The 23,505-nt window shown below is 51.5% G+C and overlaps 1 protein-coding gene across 1 annotated transcript in view; it reads left to right on the top strand.

The window, feature by feature from the left end:
* LOC144754047 (saoe class I histocompatibility antigen, A alpha chain-like) overlaps positions 1-23,505 on the top strand; it is a 158,630-nt gene that overhangs the window by 28,113 nt on the left and 107,012 nt on the right. Inside the window, exons 2-3 of the mRNA XM_078641560.1 lie at positions 8,735-9,004; positions 10,096-10,368. Coding sequence (XP_078497686.1) covers positions 8,735-9,004; positions 10,096-10,368 — 543 coding nt within the window. The remainder of the gene's footprint in view (positions 1-8,734; positions 9,005-10,095; positions 10,369-23,505) is intronic.

Below are 23,505 nucleotides of genomic sequence, written 5' to 3'. Positions count from 1 at the left end.
AAATTCTCTACTGTAACCAAAACGCTTTTACTTAACTGTTTACAGCTCATGTCCCGGGACTGCATCTAGGATCCAGTTCCGTGATTAGAAAAGTAATCTATAAAGTAATCAATTGCTTTTAACTAGAAAAACCCATTGAGCTCTATGCTATATTGTGTTTGGAATTGTGCTGCCCATTGCAACCACTGTAGCTATTGTACTTACAAAGTCTGTTGCCTTCCTGCAAAGTAGTTACCTAAAGTCACTCATATTGAGAAAAGTATATTTTGATACCTGTTGGTTCTAAAATAAAACAACTATATCTTTTGATACAAAACAATTGGCCTAGAGTTCAGTTCTTGAGTGTGTGAGACCATTTGCTCACTGAGTGTGTACAACAAATGCATTACACTGTCCTCTGATACGGCCTTGCTGCTCGACCAAGCTACCACTTTAGAGAGTAAGGTTATATCTAACCTTAGCCTCTGCCATACCTCTGGCGACTGTGGACTCTGTGCACACCGTACCTTACTTTGGTCCAGTATATACAGAGCCACTTTCTTACAGGGGCTCTCTCTGCTTGGGGTTGGTTTCTTACTCTTCTCCTGCTTGCGCAGATGTAGGGGCGTTCGTACAGGTGTCAGACTCTGTTTTTCTTGACCCTGCCCCGTGACTCCACCCCCATTCCCCTATCAGAACTTGACCTCCAGGTGTGGGGTCCCGGAGTACTATTTTCCGATGCAAACTCTGTATGTTAATCTGTTTCACCTGCAGGCATTGGGTTGGGTTAAAGGGACAGCAGGGCACACCCGGCCTTTAATCCTTGCGGTGTCTATTAGAGAGTGGTTTACCTGGAGGGCTCTCTCTGTACTTGGGTGGGGGCGGAGTTTCTTACCCTTCTCTTCTAACAGATTTTGGGGAGTATGTCTAGAGCTGAGGAGTGTGGCCATGTAATTGATGGGGATAATTCTAGGGCCCCCACCATCGGTGTTAGAGGGGCGTGGTTATGTAGATAGAGATCCTGCAGTATCATCACCCCCTGGAACTGTGTAATCCTCAAACTATACCGCCCCCCATCACTCCCCTTGCACTTGTTTCTCATCCCCGTTCCACCAACTAGGAAGCTTAGAGACAGTAAAAGGGTGGGGTGAACGCTGCAGCGAGAGGGGGCAGTGTTGTGGGAGTGGTAGCATTACAGACGTGGGGGGGCGACAGTAATGCAGTTCCATGTGAGGTCTTTTGTCTGCCCCCCAAGACTTGCACTCATTTCTCCCTCTCTCTTTATGAAGTATAAACCATGAAGCCCCCCAACCCCCCACCCCCGCAGCTCTCTTGGGTCAGGGACATGATGGGGAGGACGGAGGGGAATGTTGTGAGGAATGTTTTTTATTGCCCCACCCCTCAGTGAGGTCAGTTCTCTGACCCTCTGTAACCCCCTCCTAGATTTGTCTCCCTCAGTTAGTTCTCCTTCTCGAGGGATCTGCACTCTCTCCCCAGGCTCCCGCTCCCTCCGTTACTTCTCCTCCCTCTCCGGGGTCCCCTAGTTCTGCTGGGCGAGTAGCATACACTGCAGACGGCATTGGTTGCTGGACCTCCAAATACAAATTTGTGATCTGCACGCTACGCAATGTGCTTCAGCAGGCATTAACCGCCTCAGTTATCTTTCCAGCACTATTATCCCCTGAATGTTGCTGGGCACACACACATCTCTGCAGCGAGTGCATTAACCGCCAGAGTTATCTTTCCAGCACTATTATTCCCTGAATGTTGCGGGGCACACACGCATCTCTGCAGCGAGTGCATTAACCACCAGAGTTATCTTTCCAGCTCTGTTATCCCCTGAATGTTGCTGGGCACACACACATCTCTGCAGTGAGTGCATTAACCGCCAGAGTTATCTTTCCAGCACTATTATCCCTTGAATGTTGCTGGGCACACACACATCTCTGCACCGAGTGCATTAACAGCCTCCGTTATCTTTCCAGCAATATTATCCCCTGAATGTTGCTGGGCACACACACATCTCTGCACTAAGTGCATTAACCGCCAGAGTTATCTTTCCAGCACTATTATCCCTTGAATGTTGCTGGGCACACACACATCTCTGCCGCGAGTGCATTAACCGCCAGAGTTATCTTTCCAGCACTATTATCCCCTGAATGTTGCTGGGCACACACACATCTCTGCAGCGAGTGCATTAACCGCCAGAGTTATCTTTCCAGCACTGTTATCCCCTGAATGTTGCTGGGCACACAGACATCTCTGCAGCGAGTGCATTAACCGCCAGATTTATCTTTCCAGGACTGTTATCCCTTGAATGTTGCTGGGCACACACACATCTCTGCAGCGAGTGCATTAACCGCCAGTTATCTTTCCAGCACTATTATCCCCTGAATGTTGCTGGGCACACACACATCTCTGCAGCGAGTGCATTAACCACGTCAGTTATCTTTCCAGCACTACTATCCCCTGAATGTTGCTGGGCACACACACATCTCTGCTGCGAGTGCATTAACTGCCTCAGTTATCTTTCCAGCACTATTATTCCCTGAATGTTATCCCTTGAATGTTGCTGGGCACACACACATCTCTGCAGCGAGTGCATTAACCGCCAGAGTTATCTTTCCAGCACTATTATCCACTGAATGTTGCTGGGCACACACACATCTCTGCAGCGAGTGCATTAACCGCCTCAGTTATCTTTCCAGCACTATTATCCCCTGAATGTTGCTGGGCACACACACATCTCTGCAGTGAGTGCATTAACCGCCAGAGTTATCTTTCCAGCACTACTATCCCCTGAATGTTGCTGGGCACACACACATCTCTGCAGCGAGTGCATTATCCGCCAGAGTTATCTTTCCAGCACTACTATCCCCTGAATGTTGCTGGGCACACACACATCTCTGCAGCGAGTGCATTAACCGCCAGAGTTATCTTTCCAGCACTACTATCCCCTGAATGTTGCTGGGCACACACACATCTCTGCAGCGAGTGCATTAACCGCCTCAGTTATCTTTCCAGCACTACTATCCCCTGAATGTTGCTGGGCACACACACATCTCTGCAGCGAGTGCATTAACCACCAGAGTTATCTTTCCAGCACTGTTATCCCCTGAATGTTGCTGGGCACACACACATCTCTGCAGCGAGTGCATTAACCGCCTCAGTTATCTTTCCAGCACAACTATCCCCTGAATGTTGCTGGGCACACACACATCTCTGCTGCGAGTGCATTAACCGCCTCAGTTATCTTTCCAGCTCTATTATCCCCTGAATGTTGCTGGGCACACACACATCTCTGCAGCGAGTGCATTAACCGCCTCAGTTATCTTTCCAGCACTACTATCCCCTGAATGTTGCTGGGCACACACACATCTCTGCAGCGGGTGCATTAACCGCCTCAGTTATCTTTCCAACACTACTATCCCCTGAATGTTGCTGGGCACACACACATCTCTGCAGCAAGTGCATTAACCGCCAGAGTTATCTTTCCAGCACTACTATCCCCTGAATGTTGCTGGGCACACACACATCTCTGCAGCGAGTGCATTAACCGCCAGAGTTATCTTTCCAGCACTACTATCCCCTGAATGTTGCTGGGCACACACACATCTCTGGAGCGAGTGCATTAACCGCCTCAGTTATCTTTCCAGCACTATTATCCCCTGAATGTTGCTGGGCACACACACATCTCTGCAGCGAGTGCATTAACCGCCTCAGTTATCTTTCCAGCACTATCATCCCCTGAATGTTGCTGGGCACACACACATCTCTGCAGCGAGTGCATTAACCGCCTCAGTTATCTTTCCAGCACTATTATCCCCTGAATCTTGCTGGGCACACACACATCTCTGCAGCGAGTGCATTAACCGCCTCAGTTATCTTTCCAGCACTATTATCCCCTGAATGTTGCTGGGCACACACACATCTCTGCAGCGAGTGCATTAACCGCCTCAGTTATCTTTCCAGCACTACTATCCCCTGAATGTTGCTGGGCACACACACATCTCTGCAGCGAGTGCATTAACCGCCTCAGTTATCTTTCCAGCACTATTATCCCCTGAATGTTGCTGGGCACACACACATCTCTGCAGCGAGTGCATTAACCACGTCAGTTATCTTTCCAGCACTACTATCCCCTGAATGTTGCTGGGCACACACACATCTCTGCTGCGAGTGCATTAACTGCCTCAGTTATCTTTCCAGCACTATTATTCCCTGAATGTTATCCCTTGAATGTTGCTGGGCACACACACATCTCTGCAGCGAGTGCATTAACCGCCAGAGTTATCTTTCCAGCACTATTATCCACTGAATGTTGCTGGGCACACACACATCTCTGCAGCGAGTGCATTAACCGCCTCAGTTATCTTTCCAGCACTATTATCCCCTGAATGTTGCTGGGCACACACACATCTCTGCAGCGAGTGCATTAACCGCCAGAGTTATCTTTCCAGCACTACTATCCCCTGAATGTTGCTGGGCACACACACATGTCTGCAGCGAGTGCATTAACCGCCGAGTTATCTTTCCAGCACTACTATCCCCTGAATGTTGCTGGGCACACACACATCTCTGCAGCGAGTGCATTAACCGCCAGAGTTATCTTTCCAGCACTACTATCCCCTGAATGTTGCTGGGCACACACACATCTCTGCAGCGAGTGCATTAACCGCCTCAGTTATCTTTCCAGCACTACTATCCCCTGAATGTTGCTGGGCACACACACATCTCTGCAGCGAGTGCATTAACCGCCAGAGTTATCATTCCAGCTCTGTTATCCCCTGAATGTTGCTGGGCACACACACATCTCTGCAGCGAGTGCATTAACCGCCAGTGTTATCTTTCCAGCACTGTTATCCCCTGAATGTTGCTGGGCACACACACATCTCTGCAGCGAGTGCATTAACCGCCAGAGTTATCTTTCCAGCACTGTTATCCCCTGAATGTTGCTGGGCACACACACATCTCTGCAGCGAGTGCATTAACCGCCTCAGTTATCTTTCCAGCACAACTATCCCCTGAATGTTGCTGGGCACACACACATCTCTGCAGCGAGTGCATTAACCGCCTCAGTTATCTTTCCAGCACTATTATCCCCTGAATGTTGCTGGGCACACACATCTCTGCAGCGAGTGCTTTAACCGCCTCAGTTATCTTTCCAGCACTATTATCCCCTGAATGTTGCTGGGCACACACACATCTCTGCAGCGAGTGCATTAACCGCCAGAGTTATCTTTCCAGCACTACTATCCCCTGAATGTTGCTGGGCACACACACATCTCTGCAACAAGTGCATTAACCGCCAGAGTTATCTTTCCAGCACTACTATCCCCTGAATGTTGCTGGGCACACACACATCTCTGCAGCAAGTGCATTAACCGCCAGAGTTATCTTTCCAGCACTACTATCCCCTGAATGTTGCTGGGCACACACACATCTCTGTTGCTGGGCACACACACATCTCTGCAGCAAGTGCATTAACCGCCAGAGTTATCTTTCCAGCACTACTATCCCCTGAATGTTGCTGGGCACACACACATCTCTGCAGCGAGTGCATTAACCGCCAGAGTTATCTTTCCAGCACTATTATCACCTGAATGTTGCTGGGCACACACACATCTCTGGAGCGAGTGCATTAACCGCCTCAGTTATCTTTCCAGCACTATCATCCCCTGAATGTTGCTGGGCACACACATCTCTGCAGCAAGTGCATTAACCGCCAGATTTATCTTTCCAGCACTATCATCCCCTGAATGTTGCTGGGCACACACACATCTCTGCAGCGAGTGCATTAACCGCCAGAGTTATCTTTCCAGCACTATTATCCCCTGAATGTTGCTGGGCACACACACATCTCTGCAGCGAGTGCATTAACCGCCTCAGTTATCTTTCCAGCACTATTATCCCCTGAATGTTGCTGGGCACACACACATCTCTGCAGCGAGTGCATTAACCGCCTCAGTTATCTTTCCAGCAGTATTATCCCCTGAATGTTGCTGGGCACACACACATCTCTGCAGCGAGTGCATTAACCGCCAGAGTTATCTTTCCAGCACTACTATCCCCTGAATGTTGCTGGGCACACACACATCTCTGCAGCAAGTGCATTAACCGCCAGAGTTATCTTTCCAGCACTACTATCCCCTGAATGTTGCTGGGCACACACACATCTCTGCAGCGAGTGCATTAACCGCCAGAGTTATCTTTCCAGCACTACTATCCCCTGAATGTTGCTGGGCACACACACATCTCTGTAGCGAGTGCATTAACCGCCAGAGTTATCTTTCCAGCACTATTATCCCCTGAATGTTGCTGGGCACACACACATCTCTGCAGCGAGTGCATTAACCGCCAGAGTTATCTTTCCAGCACTATTATCCCCTGAATGTTGCTGGGCACACACACATCTCTGCAGCGAGTGCATTAACCGCCTCAGTTATCTTTCCAGCACTATTATCCCCTGAATGTTGCTGGGCACACACACATCTCTGCAGCGAGTGCATTAACCGCCTCAGTTATCTTTCCAGCAGTATTATCCCCTGAATGTTGCTGGGCACACACACATCTCTGCAGCGAGTGCATTAACCGCCAGAGTTATCTTTCCAGCACTACTATCCCCTGAATGTTGCTGGGCACACACACATCTCTGCAGCAAGTGCATTAACCGCCAGAGTTATCTTTCCAGCACTATTATCCCCTGAATGTTGCTGGGCACACACACATCTCTGGAGCGAGTGCATTAACCGCCAGAGTTATCTTTCCAGCACTATTATCCCCTGAATGTTGCTGGGCACACACACATCTCAGCAGCGAGTGCATTAACCGCCAGAGTTATCTTTCCAGCACTATTATTCCCTGAATGTTGCTGGGCACACACACATCTCTGCAGCGAGTGCATTAACCGCCTCAGTTATCTTTCCAGCAGTATTATCCCCTGAATGTTGCTGGGCACACACACATCTCAGCAGCGAGTGCATTAACCGCCAGAGTTATCTTTCCAGCACTATTATCCCCTGAATGTTGCTGGGCACACACACATCTCTGCAGCGAGTGCATTAACCGCCTCAGTTATCTTACCAGTATTATTCTTCTCTAAAAGTTGCTGGGCACACAGATCTCTGCTGCAAGTGCATCAACCTCTAGAGTTGTGTTGCTGGTATTGTTATGCCTTAAAAGATGCTTTGCACACACATCTCTGCAGCAGGGGCCTGAACCCCAGGAGATATTTTAAAACGCAACCTCTTTGTGATCAGGTAAGTAAGCCAGACATATTTAGTCATATTGTCCTTGTTACCTTTTTTGTGGCAGAGTTATTAAAAATAAAAATGTTGACTGACAGACTGTGCTTTTTATGACTCCACCCCTATTCCATTCTCACCTTGCCCCCTAGTTATAGGGTCCCAGTGTATTCCAACGGATCCCAGCTCTATGCGTTCAGATGTCTCGCCTGGACTCATTAGGCATTGCAGGGCACACTCACCCTTTAATCCTTGCAAGGTCGATAACAGAGTGGTTTACAGGCTCTCTTAGGGTTTCTTACACTTCCCCTGCTCGAAGAGATGTGAGGGTGTTGTCAGATACATTTAGGACCCCCACCATCAGCAATGAAGGGGCGTGGTTATATTGTTAAAGGGGAGTGGTTTTGTAAATATAGGCCCAATGTGTCATGACCGTCTCAGACTAACCTCCCCCCCACTCCCCCTGCGGTGTTGAAGAGGGTGAGAGGGAAGGGTGGTCGCTGGGGGCGTTGTAGCTGTTGGGGGGGGGGGGGTTCACCATCAGTGCAGCTCTGTGAGAGGTGGTGTCTCGATCCGACCCCCCCACCCCACGCTCCCCCTTCCCCTCAAGCACAGACTCGCTATTTCTCAGATCAGGATCGTGAGTGAATGAGAGGGGGGGGGGGGGTTTCCTGGTGGGGGAGGGGCTGTGGAGTGTTGCTGCGCCGCTGACACCCCCTCCCCCACCCTCTCCCTGAGGAACTTCCCCGGCTCCCTTCACTCTTCCCTTCGGCCCCTCCCTGGGGTCGCCCCGTTTATTTGTAAGAGTCACATACACTGTAAGGGGGGGCGGGGTGGAGGACTGGGGGTATCTTTATAATGCATGTGGAGGGGGAGGGGAGTTCAGTGTTGTGTGGGGGTGCAGAGGGAAGGTATTACATGTGGGGGGATGGGTGTGCACTTTCTCCCCAGGCTCCTGCTCCCTCCGTTACTTCTCCTCCCTCTCCGGTCTCCTTCCCGGGGTCCCCTACTTCTGCGGTGTGAGTAGCATACACTGTAGACTGTGGTGGTTGCTGGGCCTACAAATAGAAATCGTGGTCTGCATGTTACGCAATGTGCTTTGCCGCAAGCACCGTAACCCTCTGTGCTACTTTGAGTCAAAACTCCTCAGACTTATCTTGCCAGTATTATTAACCTTTAAAAGGTGTTGGGGACACACTGATCTCTGCAGCAAGTGCAGGAACCTGCAGAGTTATATTGCCAGTATTTTTTACCCCTTAAATGTTGCAGTGCGCGCAGTTCTTTGCAGCGGTGAAAGGGAGGGGGGGGGCAGGGTTGTTATGAGAGGTGATCCCCTCCCCCCCCCCCCCAGCAGAGAGTTGCTATTTCTTAGATCAGGAACATGAGTGACAGAGTGGGGGGGGGGAGTGGGGGGGTGATGGGGTGCCCAGGAATATGTATTATTGGTGCGGGGCTGACACCCCCCTTCCCTGAGAGCCTTACCTGACCCTCTGTCTCTCTCTCCCCCCCAGGCTCGTACTCCCTCCGGTACTTCTACTCCACCCTCTCGGGGCCCCTCCCCGGGGTCCCCCAGTTCTCCACAGTGGGGTACGTGGATGACGTCCCCATCTCCGGTTACACCAGTGAGAGCCAGAGAGAGGAGCCCCGGGCCCCCTGGATGGAGCGGATCACCGCGGAGGACCCCCAGTACTGGGAGGTGCAGACGGAGCTCAGCCGAGGACAGGAGCAGGTGAACAAGGCCGATGTGAGGACCGTGATGGACCGAGTCAACCAGACCCGGGGTGAGTGACAGGGGTGGCCTTGGTGGGGGGAGTGTGTCCGAGGGAAGCAGGGCAACCGGAAGTGCGTGACACCGGGGGAGGGGGCCTCATGCAGACGGGGGGAGGGGCATCTGGGTGTTGAGGGGGGGTTTGGAGGAACGGCCGGGAGGGGGGGCTCCAGTATGGCTGTGGGTCGAACTGAGCTCGAGGGAGGGGGAGGGGTGGAGACCCAGGACGAGTGAGCTGTGACAGGTCAGTGTTTTGGGGGGGGCGAGTGACTGCAGAAGGGGGGGGTCTGACGCAGTCACGCAAAACATTCTGAAGCGCAGAGGCTGAGAGGGGTGTTTGTGCCTGCAGGGGGGTGGGGGTAAGAAGCCCCCCAAACCAGGGGCCTCACCCTGCCTCTGTGTTGCCCCCTCCCACGCCCCCCCCAGTGCCCCCACTGTCCTCTCCCTCATTAGGGGGGTTTTATGAGGGTTGACGGTCTCTCTGGGCTTGAACGTGACTGACCCCCTGCCCCCCCCCCCCCCCCCTCAGGCCCTCATGACCCCCCGTCTCCACATGCTGCGGGTGGTGTTTGCTGAGCTCTGGTGATCGGCTTTGATGGAGTGGGGGGGGGGCGGGAAGGATTTTCTTGCCCCCCTCCCTCTGTCCCCCCTCCTCAGGCTCCCACTCCACCTCTGCTCTCCCGGATCCATTGCTGCCCCCCCCCCCTCAGCCAGCGTCTCTCCGCTGCTCCCCCGCAGGGCCCCCCCTGCTCCCCCATGTCCCCCCCCTCAGCCCCCACTCTTTCTCCCCCCTAAGTCCCACAGGTGTCCCCTAGGATTCCGGGCGTGAGCTCCAGGTGAAGCACCATGGGGGCTTCTTGTGTCTCCTCACTACAGTGGCGGCCCCATCGAGGGGGGGCGGGGGGGCAGAGGGGTGGTAGTGTCTCTCCTCAGCCTCTCACTCTCCCCCCCCCCCCCCAGGTCTCCACGTGATCCAGTGAATGTAAGGCTGTGAGCAGGGTTGGGGGAGGGGGCTCTGGGGGGGGCATGGGGGTGCGTGTTTCACCTTAGACTCTGCCTGCGGGTGTCAGACCTCTCCTCAGCCCCTCTCTCCTCCCCCCTCAGGTCTCCACACGATCCAGTGGATGTACGGCTGTGAGCTCCGGGACGACGGCTCCGTGGGGGGGTTCGATCAATTCGCCTTCGACGGACACGACTTCGTCAGCTTCGACAAGGACAGACAGACCTTCACGGCGGCCATGGATGCGGCCAGGATCACACAGGACCGATGGAACTCTGAGAGGGTCGTCGCCCAGCGAAAGAAGGACTACCTGGAGGGGAGCTGCATCGAGTACCTGAAGAAATACCTGAAGCTCGGGGCGGAGCGGCTGCAGAGAGGTGGGTTATGGGGGTTTATGTATCGCTTACTGCCCCCACCAGGCGCTGACTCCTCTCTGTGCACGGGCACTGGCAGTGCAGAGAGGAGGGTTATGGGGGTTTATATAGCGCTTACTGCGCCCACCAGGCACTGACTCCTCTCTGTGCACGGGCACTGGCAGTGCAGAGAGGTGGGTTATGGGGGTTTATATAGCGCTTACTGCGCCCACCAGGCACTGACTCCTCTCTGTGCACTGGCACTGGCAGTGCAGAGAGGTGGGTTATGGGGGTTTATATAGCGCTTACTGCCCCCACCAGGCGCGTTAACCCTCTGAGCAACTTCATGAGTTAAAACTACCACGATACAAGACTCCATTCTCTCATCAGCAGGAGCGGTAATCTTGACATTTTAAATGTTGCCTGAAAATTGTGGCACTCTATACTTTTAAATCTTTATTCTACCCCACTCCAATCTACCCCACTCTACCCACCTCACTCCATCCTACTCCAATCTACCCCACTCCATCCTACTCGAATCTACCCTACTCCAATCTACCCCACTCCACCCTACTCCACCCCACTCCAATCTACTCCAATCCACCCCACTCCACCCTACTCCAATCTACTCCAATCTACCCCACTCCAATCTACCCCACTCTACCCCACTCCAATCTACCCCACTCAAACTACTCCAATCTAGCCCACTCCAATCTACCCCACTCTACCCTACTCCAATATAGACTTCCAGTGAACCCCACCCCAATCTACCCCACTCCAATCTACCCCACTGTACCTCACTCCAATCTACCCCACTCCAATCTACTCCACTCTACCCTATTCCAATATATTCCTTCCAGTGAAACCCACCCCAATCTACCCCACTATACCCCAATCCAATCTACCCCTTTCAAACAACTCCAATCTAGCCCACTCCAATCTACCCCACTCTACCCTACTCCAATATAGACTTCCAGTGAACCCCACCCCAATCTACCCCACTCCAATCTACCCCACTGTACCTCACTCCAATCTACCCCACTCCAATCTACTCCACTCTACCCTATTCCAATATATTCCTTCCAGTGAAACCCACCCCAATCTACCCCACTATACCCCACTCCAATCTACCCCACTCTACCAGACTCCAATCTACCCCACTCCAATCTACCCCACTGCTCCCTACTCCAATCTACCCCTCTCGAATCTACCCCACTCAATCCTACTCCCATATACACCTTTCAGTGAACCCCATCCCACTCTACCCCACTCCAATCTACCTCACTGCTCCCTATTCCAATCTACCCCACTCCAGTCTACCCCACTCTACCCTACTCCAATCTACCCCACTCCCTCCTACTCCAATATACCCCTCTCCAATCTACCCCACTCCAACCTATTCCAATATACACCTTCCAGTGAACCCCACCCCATTCTCCCCTACTCTACCCCATCCCAATCTACCCCACTCTACCCTACTCCAATCTACACCTTTCAGTGAACCCCATCCTAATCTACCCCACTCTACTCTACCCCACTCCACTCTACCCCACTCCAATCTACCCCACTCCACCCTACCCCACTTTACCCCCACTCCAATCTACCCCACTCTACCCCACTCCAATATGCACCTTCCAGTGAACCCCATCCCAATCTACCCCACTCCACCCTAACCCACTCTACAGCACTCTGCCCCACTCCAATCTACCCCACTCCAATCTACCCCTCTCTACCCCACTCCACTCCAATATACATCTTCCAGTGAACCCCATCCCAATCTACCCCACTCCACCTTACCCCACTCCAATCTACCCCACTCCAATCTACCCCACTGCACCCTACCCCACTGTACCCCACTCTACCCCCCACTCCAATCTACCCCACTCCACCCTACCACATTCTACCCCACTCTACGCCCCACTCCAATCATCCCCACTCCAATCTACCCCACTCCAATATACACCTTCCAGTAAACCCCACCCCAATCTACCCCACTCTACTCCACTTCAATCTACCCCACCCAATCTACCCAACTCTACCCCACTCAATCTACCCTACTCCAATCTACCCCACTCCAATCTACCCGACTCTACCCCACTCCAATCTACCCCACTCCACCCTACTCCAATCTACCCCACTCCAATCTACCCCACTCTACCCCACTCCAATCTACCCCACTCAACCTACTCCAATCTACCCCACTCCAATCTACCCCACTCTACCCCACTCCAATCTACCCCACTCTATCCTACTCCAATATAAACTTCCAGTGAACCCCACCCCAATCTACCTCACTCCAATCTACCCCACTGTACCTCACTCCAATCTACCCCACTCCAATCTACCCCACTCTACCCCACTCCAATCTACCCCACTCAACCTACTCCAATCTACCCCACTCCAATCTACCCCACTCTACCCCACTCCAATCTACCCCACTCTACCCTACTCCAATATAGACTTCCAGTGAACCCCACCCCAATCTACCTCACTCCAATCTACCCCACTGTACCTCACTCCAATCTACCCCACTCCAATCTACTCCACTCTACCCTATTCCAATATATACATTCCAGTGAAACCCACCCCAATCTACCCCACTCCTATCTACCCCACTCTATCCCACTCCAATCTGCCCCACTCTACCAGACTCCAATCTACCCCACTCCTCCCTACTCCAATCTACCCCTCTCGAATCTACCCCACTCCATCCTACTCCAATATACACCTTTCAGTATACCCCATCGCAATCTACCGCACTCGACCCCGCTCCAAACTACCTCACTCCTCCCTATTCAAATCTACCCCACTCCAGTCTACCCCACTCTACCCTACTCCAATCTACCCCACTCCCTCCTACTCCAATATACCCCTCTCCAATCTACCCCACTCCACCCTATTCAAATATACACCTTCCAGTGAACCCCACCCCAATCTCCCCTACTCTACCCCATCCCAATCTACCCCACTCTACCCCACTCCAATCTACACCTTTCAGTGAACCCCATCCCAATCTACCCCACTCTACCCCACTCCAATCTACACCTTTCAGTGAACCCCATCCCAATCTACCCCACTCTACTCTACCCCACTCTACTCTACCCCACTCTACTCTACCCCACTCTACTCTACCCCACTCCACTCTACCCCACTCCAATTTACCCCACTCCAATCTACCCCACTCCACCCTACTCCAATGTACACCTTCCAGTGAACCCCATCTACCCTACTCCACCCTACTCCACTCTACCCCCACTCCAATCTACACCTTCAAGTGAACCCCCTCCCAATCTACCCCACTCCACCCTACCCCACTCCAATCTACCCCACTCAACCCCCCACTCCAATCTACCCCACTGCACCCTACCCCACTGTACCCCACTCTACCCCCCACTACACCCTACCCCACTCCACCCTACCCCACTCTACCCCACTCTACGCCCCACTCCAATCTTCCCCACTCCAATCTACCCCACTCCAATATACAACTTCCAGTAAACCCCACCCCAATCTACCCCACTCAATCTACCCCACTCCACCCTACTCCAATCTACCCCACACCAATCTACTCCACTCTACCCCACTCCAATCTACCCCACTCCAACCTACTCCACTCCAACCTACTCCACTCCAACCTACTCCAATCTACCCCACTCCAATCTACCCCACTCTATCGACTCCAATTTACCTCACTCTACCCCACTCCAATCTACCCCACATCTCCCTACTCCAATCTACCCAACTCCAATCTACTCCACTCCATCCTACTCCAATATACACCTTTCAGTGAACCCCATCCCAATCTACCCCACTCTACCCCACTCCAGTCTACCCCACTCTACCCTACTCCAACCTACCCTACTCTACCCTACTCCAATACACACCTTCCAGTGAACCCCACTCCAATTTACCCCACTCTACCCTATTCCAATATACACATTCCAGTGAACCTCACCCCAATCTGCCCCACTCTACCCCACCCCACTCTACCACAGTCCAATCTACCCCAATCCAGTCTACCCCACTCCACCCTACTCCAATCTACCCCACTCTATCCCACTCCAATCTACCCCACTCCACCCTACTCCAATCTTCCCCACTCTACTCCAATCTACCCCACTCTACCCCACTCAAATCTACCCCACTCCAATCTACCCCACTCTACTCCACTCCAATCTACTCCACTCTACCCCACTCCAATCTACCCCACTCCACCATATTCCAATCTACCCCACTCTACTCCAAACTACCCCACTCTATCCCACTCCAATCTACCCCACTCTACTCCACTCCAATCTACCCACTCTACCCCACTCCATTCTACCCTACTCCACCCTACTCCAATCTACCCCACTCCAATCTACCCCACTCTACACCACTCCAATCTACCCCACTCCAATCTATCCCACTCCATCCTACTCCAATATACACCTTCCAGTGAACCCCATCCCAATCTACCCCACTCCACTCTACCCCACTCTACTCTACCCCACTCCAATCTACCCCACTCTACCCCATTCCAATCTACCCCACTCCAATCTACCCCACTCCTATCTACCTCACTCTACCCCACTCCAATCTACCCCACTCTACCCAACACCAATTTACCCCACTCTACCCCACTCCAATCTACCTCACTCCTCCCTACTCCAATCTACTCCACTCCATCCTACTCCAATATACACCTTTCAGTGAACCCCATCCCAATCTACCCCACTCTACCCCACTCCAATCTACCTCACTCCTCCCTATTCCAATCTACCCCACTCCAGTCTACCCCACTCTACCCTACTCCAACCTACCCCACTCTACCCTACTCCAATATAGACCTTCCAGTGAACCCCACTCCAATCTACCCCACTCTACCCTATTCCAATATACACATTCCAGTGAATTCACCCCAATCTACCCCACTCTACCCCACTCCACTCTACCCCACTCCAATCTACCCCACTCTACCACAGTCCAATCTACCCCAATCCAATCTACCCCACTCCATCTTACTCCAATCTACCCCACTCTATCCCACTCCAATCTTCCCCACTCTACCCTACTCCAATCTACCCCACTCCAATCTACCCCACTCCTATCTACCTCACTCTACCCCACTCCAATCTACCCCACTCTACCCGACACCAATTTACCCCACTCTACCCCACTCCAATCTACCCCACTCCTCCCTACTCCAATCTACCCAACTCCAATCCACTCCACTCTATCCTACTCCAACCTACCCCACTCTACCCTACTCCAATATACACATTCCAGTGAACCCCATCCCAATCTACCCCACTCTATGCCACTCCAATCTACCTCACTCCTCCCTATTCCAATCTACCCCACTCCAGTCTACCCCACTCTACCCTACTCCAACCTACCCCACTCTACCCTACTCCAATATACACCTTCCAGTGAACCCCATTCCATTCTACCCCACTCTACCCCACTCCAATGTACCCCACTCTACCCTACTCCAATATACACCTTCCAGTGAACCCCATTCCATTCTAACCCACTCTACCCCACTCCACTCTACCCCACTCCAATCTACCCCACTCTACCACCGTCCAATCTACCCTAATCCAATCTACCCCACTCCATCCTACTCCAATCTACCCCACTCTATCCCACTCCAATCTACCCCACTCTACCCTACTCCAATCTACCCCACTCCAATCTACCACACTCCTCCCTACTCCAATATACACCTTCCAGTGAACCCATCCCAATCTACCTCACTCTACCCAACTCTACCCTATTCCAATATACACCTTCCAGTGAACCCCATCCCAATCTACCCCACTCTACCCCACTCCACTCTACCCCATTCCAATCTACCCCACTCCACCCTACTCCACCCTATTCCAATATACACCTTCCAGTGAACCCCATCCCAATCTACCCCACTCTGCCCTACTCCAATCTACCCCACTCCAACTATTCCAATATACACCTTCCGGTGAACCCAATCGCAATCTACCCACTCTACCCCACTCCAATCTACCCCACTCAATTCTAATATATACACCTTCCAGTGAATCCCACCCAATCTACCCCACTCTACCCCACTCCAGTCTACCCCACTCCACCCTACTCCAATCTACCCCACCCCAATCTACCCATCCCACTCCACCCTATTCCAATATACACCTTCCAGTAAACCCCACCCCAATCTACCCCACTCTACCCTACTCCAATTTACCCCACTCCACCCTACTCCAATCTACCCCACTCTACCCCACCCCAATCTACCCCACTCCAATTGACCCCATTCCAATCTTCCCCACTCCACCCTATTCCAATATACACATTCCATTCAACCCCACCCCAATCTACCCCACTCTACCCCACTCCAATCTACCCCACTCTACCATACTCCAATCTACCCCACTCTACCCCACTCTACCCACCCCACTCCACCCTATTTCAATATACACCTTCCAGTGAACCCCACCCCACACTACCCCACTCCAATCTACCCCAATCCAATCTACCCCACTCCAATCTACCCCACTCCACCCTATTCCAATATACACCTTTCAGTGAACCCCACCGCAATCTACCCCACTCCACCCTACTCCAATATACACCTTCCAGTGAACCCCCCCGTCTACCCCACTCTACCTTACTCCAATATACACCTTTCAATGAACCCAATCTACCCCACTCTACCCCACTCCACTCTACCCCACTCCAATCTACCCCACTCTACCCCACTCCAATCTACCCCACTCCTATCTACCCCAATCCAATCTACCCCACTCCAATCTACCCCACTCCACCCTATTCCAATATACACCTTCCGGTGAACCCATCCCAATCTACCCCACTCTACCCAACTCCACCCTATTCCAATATACACCTTCCGGTGAACCCAATCGCAATCTACCCCACTGTGCCCCACTCCAATCTACCCCACTCTACCCCACTCCAGTCTACCCCACTCCACCCTACTCCAATCTACCCCACTCTACCCCTCCCCAATCTACCCTATTCCAATATACACCTTCCAGTGAACCCCACCCCAATCTACCCCACTCTACCCCACTCCAGTCTACCCCACTCCACCCTACTCCAATCTACCCCACTCTATCCCACTCCAATCCACCCCACTCTACCCTACTCCAATGTACACCTTCCAGTTAACCCCATCCTAATCTACCCCACTCTATCCCACTCCACTCTACCCCACTCAAATCTACCCCACTCCACCCTATTCTAATATACACCTTCCAGTGAACCCCACCCCAATCTACCCCACTCTACCCCACTCCACTCTACCCCACTACAATCTACCCCACTCCACCCTACTCCAATATACACCTACCAGTGAACCCCATCCCAATCTACCCCACTCTACCCCACTCCAATCTACCCCACTCTACCCCACTCCAATCTACCCCTCTCTACCTCATTCCAATCTACCCCACTCCAATCTACCCTACTCCAATATGCACCTTCCAGTGAACCCCATCCCAATGTAATCCACTCCACTCTACCCCACTCCAATCTACCACACTCCAATCTACCCCACTCTACCCATCTCTAATATACACCTTCCAGTGATCCCCACCCTTATCTACCCCACTCTACTCTACCCCACTTCAATCTACCTCATTCCAATCTACCCCACTCCAATCTACCCTACTCCAATATACACCTTCCAGTGAACCCCATCCCAATGTAATCCACTCCACTCCACCCCACTTCAATCTACCCCACTCCAATCTACCCCACTCCAATCTACCCCTCTCTAATCTACCCCACTCCATCCTACTCCAATTTCCAACTTGTCAAAGAACCCCATCCCAATCTACCCCACTTCTCCCTATTCCAATCTACCCCACTCCAGTCTATCTCACTCTGCCCTACTCCAATCTACCCTACTCTACCCTACTCCAATATACACCTTTCAGTGAACCCCACCCAATCTACCCCACTCCAATCTACCTCACTCTACCCTACTCCAATCTACCCCACTCTACCCTACTCCAATATACACCTTTCAGTGAACCCCATCCCAATCTACCCCATTCTATCCCACACCAATCTACCCCATCCCAATAGACCCCACTCTATCCCTCTCCAATCGACCCCACTCCAATCTACCCCACTTTACCCCACTCTACCCCACTCCAATCTACCCCACTCTAATCTACCCCACTCCACCCTATTCCAATATACATCTTCCAGTGAACCCCACGCCAATCTACCCCACTCTACCCCACTCCAATCTACCCCACTCCAATCTACCCCTCTCTAATCTACCCCACTCCATCCTACTCCAATTTCCAACTTGTCAAAGAACCCCATCCCACTCTACCCCAATCTACCCCACTCCAATCTACCTCACTCCAATCTACCCCACTCTACCCTACTCTAATCTACCCCACTCCTCCCTACTCCAATATACACCTTCCAGTGAACCCCACCCCAATCTACCCCACTCTACTCCACTCCAATCTACCCCACTCCAATCTACCCCACTCTACCCCACTCCAATCTACCCCATTCCAATCTACTCCACTCTACCCCGCTCCATTCTACCCCACTCCAATCTACGCCACTCTAATCTTCCCCACTCCACCCTATTCCAATATACACCTTCCAGTGAACCCCATACCAATCTACCCCACTCTACCCCACTCCAATCTACACCACTCTACCCCACTCCAATTTAACCCACTCTACCCTACTCCAAATTACACCTTCCAGTGAAGCCCACCCCAATCTACCCCACTCCCATCTACCCCACTCTACCCTATTCCAATGTACACCTTCCAGTGAACCCCACCCCAATCAACCCCACTCTACCCCACTCCATTCTACCCCACTCCAATCTACCCACTCTACCCCACTCCAATCTACCCCATTCCAATCTACCCCACTTCACCCTATTCCAATATACACTTTCCAGTGAACCCCACCGCAATCTTCCTCACTGTACCCACTCCATTCTACCCCACTCCAATGTTCCCCACTCCACCCTATTCCAATATACACCTTCCAGTGAACCCCATCCCAATCTACCCCTCTCTACCCCACTCCAATCTACACCACTCTACCCCACTCCAATCTACCCCACTCCAATGTTCCCCACTCCACCCTATTCCAATATACACCTTCCAGTGAACCCCATCCCAATCTACCCCTCTCTACCCCACTCCAATCTACACCACTCTACCCCACTCCAATCTACTCCAATATACACCTTCCAGTGAACCCCAACCTAGTCTACCCCACTCTACCCCACTCCAATCTACCCCACTCTACCCCACCCCAATCTACCCCACTACAATCAAACCCACTCTACCCCACTCCAATCTACCCCACTCCACCCTATTCCAATATACATCTTCCTGTGAACCCCACCCCAATCTACGCCACTCTACCCCACTCCAATCTACCCCACTCCTCCCTACTCCAAAATACCCCTTTCAATGAAACCCACTCTACCCCACTCCACCCTACTCCAATATACCCCTTCCAGTGAAACCCAATCTACCCGACTCCGCCCTACCCCATTCTATCACACTCCTATTTACCCCATTACCCCACTCCAATCTACCCCACTTTACCCCACTGTCGTCTCATCTACTCCACTCCGAAACTCCCCACTCTACCCCACTTCATTCTACGCCATTTCACTCCAATCTACCCAACTCCATCCCACTTCATTCTACTCCACTCTACCCACTTCACTTTTCCCTACTCTATCCTACCCCACTCCAATCTACCCCACGCCATTCTACCCATTTCACTCCAGTCTACCCCACCCCAAGCTACCTCACTCCACCTCATTCTACCCCACCCACCCCCCTCTACTCTACCCCACCCCAAGCTACCTCACTCCACCTCATTCTACCCCACCCCACCCCACTCTACCCCACCCCACCCCACTCCACTCTGTCTCGAATGTCGACCCACATTGAAACTGCATTGAAGAGGGGGATCAGTTGAATAAGCCTTGGTGTTTCCATCGCTGCCCCAGCAAGACCCTATACAAGTACCAATTCTAAATATACATCTAGGTAGTAACTGTAGGTCTGATACTACAGGGATCGTGGATCATATGGGAGATCCCGACTGCCCCTGTCCCTCTATGTGTGTTCTTAGCATTGACCACCAACAAACTGTTCACCCGAGTCAAATCTCTGAAAAATGCCCCTGCCTCAGTTATTAATGTGAAAACAAGTTGTAGTAGTGGAGTCAGTGGTTGATGATAACAGAGGGCCCTCTAGGACCAGGAAATGGGTGCGGCTCTGATTAAGTGGTTAAGGGGAGAGGAATTGGCCTAACGTCTAGGGCGGTCGACCTCGTATCTGGGGAACTTGGTTCGAGTCTCAACAAGGGTGCTGAACATCCTTTGATTCTGGGCAAATCAGTTAGGGGCATATGTATGAAAATCTGTGTTTGCGATTCTTAAATAGCGATTTTTTGAGAATCGCTATTTGAGAATTGCAAAACGGGATGTAGTTAAAAAATCGCAATTTCTTTGCGATTTCTCAGTATTCCTTAATTGCGATTAGCAAATTGCGAAATCGCAATTAAGGAATACCTTCCCATTCATTCCTAAGGCCCAGGAGGCCCATAGGAATGAATGCGAAGTCATTCTCAATTTGCGATTTGCAATTTGCTAATCGCAAATTGAGAATAATTTCAAGGGTGCAAGGGTGTCATAAGGACACCCTGATGCACCCCTGAAATGAGCATGTGTGCGCATATGGCGCATATACATGCCCTAAGGGCATGTATGTGCACCACAACGCACCTTGACAAATGCCAAAAAGTGCATTATTAAAAGAAATTGTAAATTACCACCACCTTGAAGTTGGTGGTAATTTGCGATTTCTTAAGGAGAAATCGCACAACTTTGGTGCTTATTACATAGCATTTAAGGAATCGCAATTTGCGATTCCTTAAATGCTTATGCAAAGTTAAGGAATCGCAAATTTTGCGATTCCTTAAAACTGCGATGAGAAAACAGGTCATACATCGCGTTTAGCGATTTTTCATTCGCAAACTCGCGAATCGCAGCGTTTGCGAATAAAAAATCGTTTGATACATATGTCCCTTAATCTCCCCGTACCTAACAAAAATGAATGTGTCCTCATGTAATGCAACTGGTGCTATGTAAAGCGCTCTGATACCCGATTCGGGTCAAATTCGCACTATATAAAACTTTGTAAAGAAAACAAAGTAAGTCAAGATCATTGAAAAGTTAGAAGAGCAGGAGACACTGCAGAGCCACAAAGATGAAACCAAATCTGCCAACAGATTTTAAAGACCTAAGGAAGTGCTGTGAAGCAGCCGACAGCAGAGGGGAGAACTGACTTGAGGCACTATTGGCAAAAAAGGGCAGAGGTAATTAAGGTACAGTGCTCTGTCCCCCTTCTGTGGTGTATGTGGTGGGGTTGCAGAGATTGGAAACAGAGCAAATATCCATTAATAAACCCACCCACTGGGAGAGGAAGGTCAGACATTGGTATACAGTAACAAGGAGGGACATCCAGGAGCGCGGAGATTGAGGGACCTGAGGATCCATGGGATGACATCAGATATAACTCTCGAATGAGGAAGTTGTCGATGCTTCATCAGCATCAAGTACTGAAGATTTCCTCCTTGTGCACAGGCGAAGAGACTGAACACCTCCTGCTTGTGCGCAATAGACCTAAGCCATCGAGGACCCTTATAGGAGACTCAACACCTCCTGCCTTGTGCACAATACACCAAGTCATCGAGGACCCTTATAGGAGCCTCAACACCTTCTGCCTTGTGCGCAATACACCAAGTCATCGAGGACCCTTACAGGAGACTCAACACCTTCTGCCTTGTGCGCAATACATCAAGCCATCGAGGACCCTTATAGGAGACTCAACACCTTCTGCTTGTTCACAATACAACAAGCCATCGAGGGCCTTTATAGGAGACTCAACACTTCCTGCTTGTGCACAATACACAAAGCCATCGAGGACCCTTATAGGAGACTCAACACCTTTTGCCTTGTGCGCAATGCACCCAGCCACCGAGGACCCTTATAAGAGACTCAATACCTTCTGCCTTGTGCGCAATACACCAAGCTGTCGAGGACCCTTATAGGAGACTCAACGCCTTCTGCCTGGTGTGCAATACACCAAGCCATCGAGGGCCCTTATAGGAGACTCAACACCTTATTCTTGTGACCAATACACCAAGCCATCGAGGGCTCTTACAGGAGACTCAACACCTTCTGCACAATACACCAAGCCATCGAGGACCCTTACAGGAGACTCAACGCCTTCTGCTGGTGCACAATACACCGAGCCATCGAGGACCCTTACAGGAGACAGAACACCTTCTGCTGGTGCACAATACACCGAGCCATCGAGGGCTCTTACAGGAGACTCAACACCTTCTGTCTTGTGCGCAATACACCAAGTCATCGAGGACCCTTATAGGAGCCTCAACACCTTCTGCCTTGTGCGCAATACACCAAGTCATCGAGGACCCTTACAGGAGACTCAACACCTTTTGCCTTGTGCGCAATACACCCAGCCACCGAGGACCCTTATAGGAGACTCAATACCTTCTGCCTTGTGCGCAATACACCAAGCTGTCGAGGACCCTTATAGGAGACGCAACGCCTTCTGCCTGGTGCGCAATACACCAAGCCATCGAGGGCCCTTATAGGAGACTCAACACCTTATTCTTGTGCACAATACACCAAGCCATCGAGGGCTCTTACAGGAGACTCAACACCTTCTGCACAATACACCAAGCCATGGAGGACCCTTACAGGAGACTCAACACCTTCTGCACAATACACCGAGCCATCGAGGACCCTTACAGGAGACAGAACACCTTCTGCTGGTGCACAATACACCGAGCCATCGAGGGCTCTTACAGGAGACTCAACACCTTCTGTCTTGTGCGCAATACACCAAGCCATCGAGGGCCCTTATAGGAGACTCTACACCTTTGCTTGTGCACAATACACCGAGCCATCGAGGACCTTTATAGGAGACTCAACACCTTCTGCCATGTGCACAATGCACCAAGACATCGAGGATCCTTATAGGAGACTCAACACCTTCTGCACAATACACCAAGCCATCGAGGACCCTTATAGGAGACTCAACACCTTCTGCCTTGTGCGCAATACACCAAGCCATTGAGGACCCT

The sequence above is a fragment of the Lissotriton helveticus genome, chromosome 5_1, assembly GCF_964261635.1.
Source record: "Lissotriton helveticus chromosome 5_1, aLisHel1.1, whole genome shotgun sequence".
NCBI lineage: Eukaryota > Metazoa > Chordata > Amphibia > Caudata > Salamandridae > Lissotriton > Lissotriton helveticus.
The sequence above is the reverse complement of the archived record's forward strand: the minus strand, read 5'-3'. Positions and strand labels throughout refer to the sequence as shown.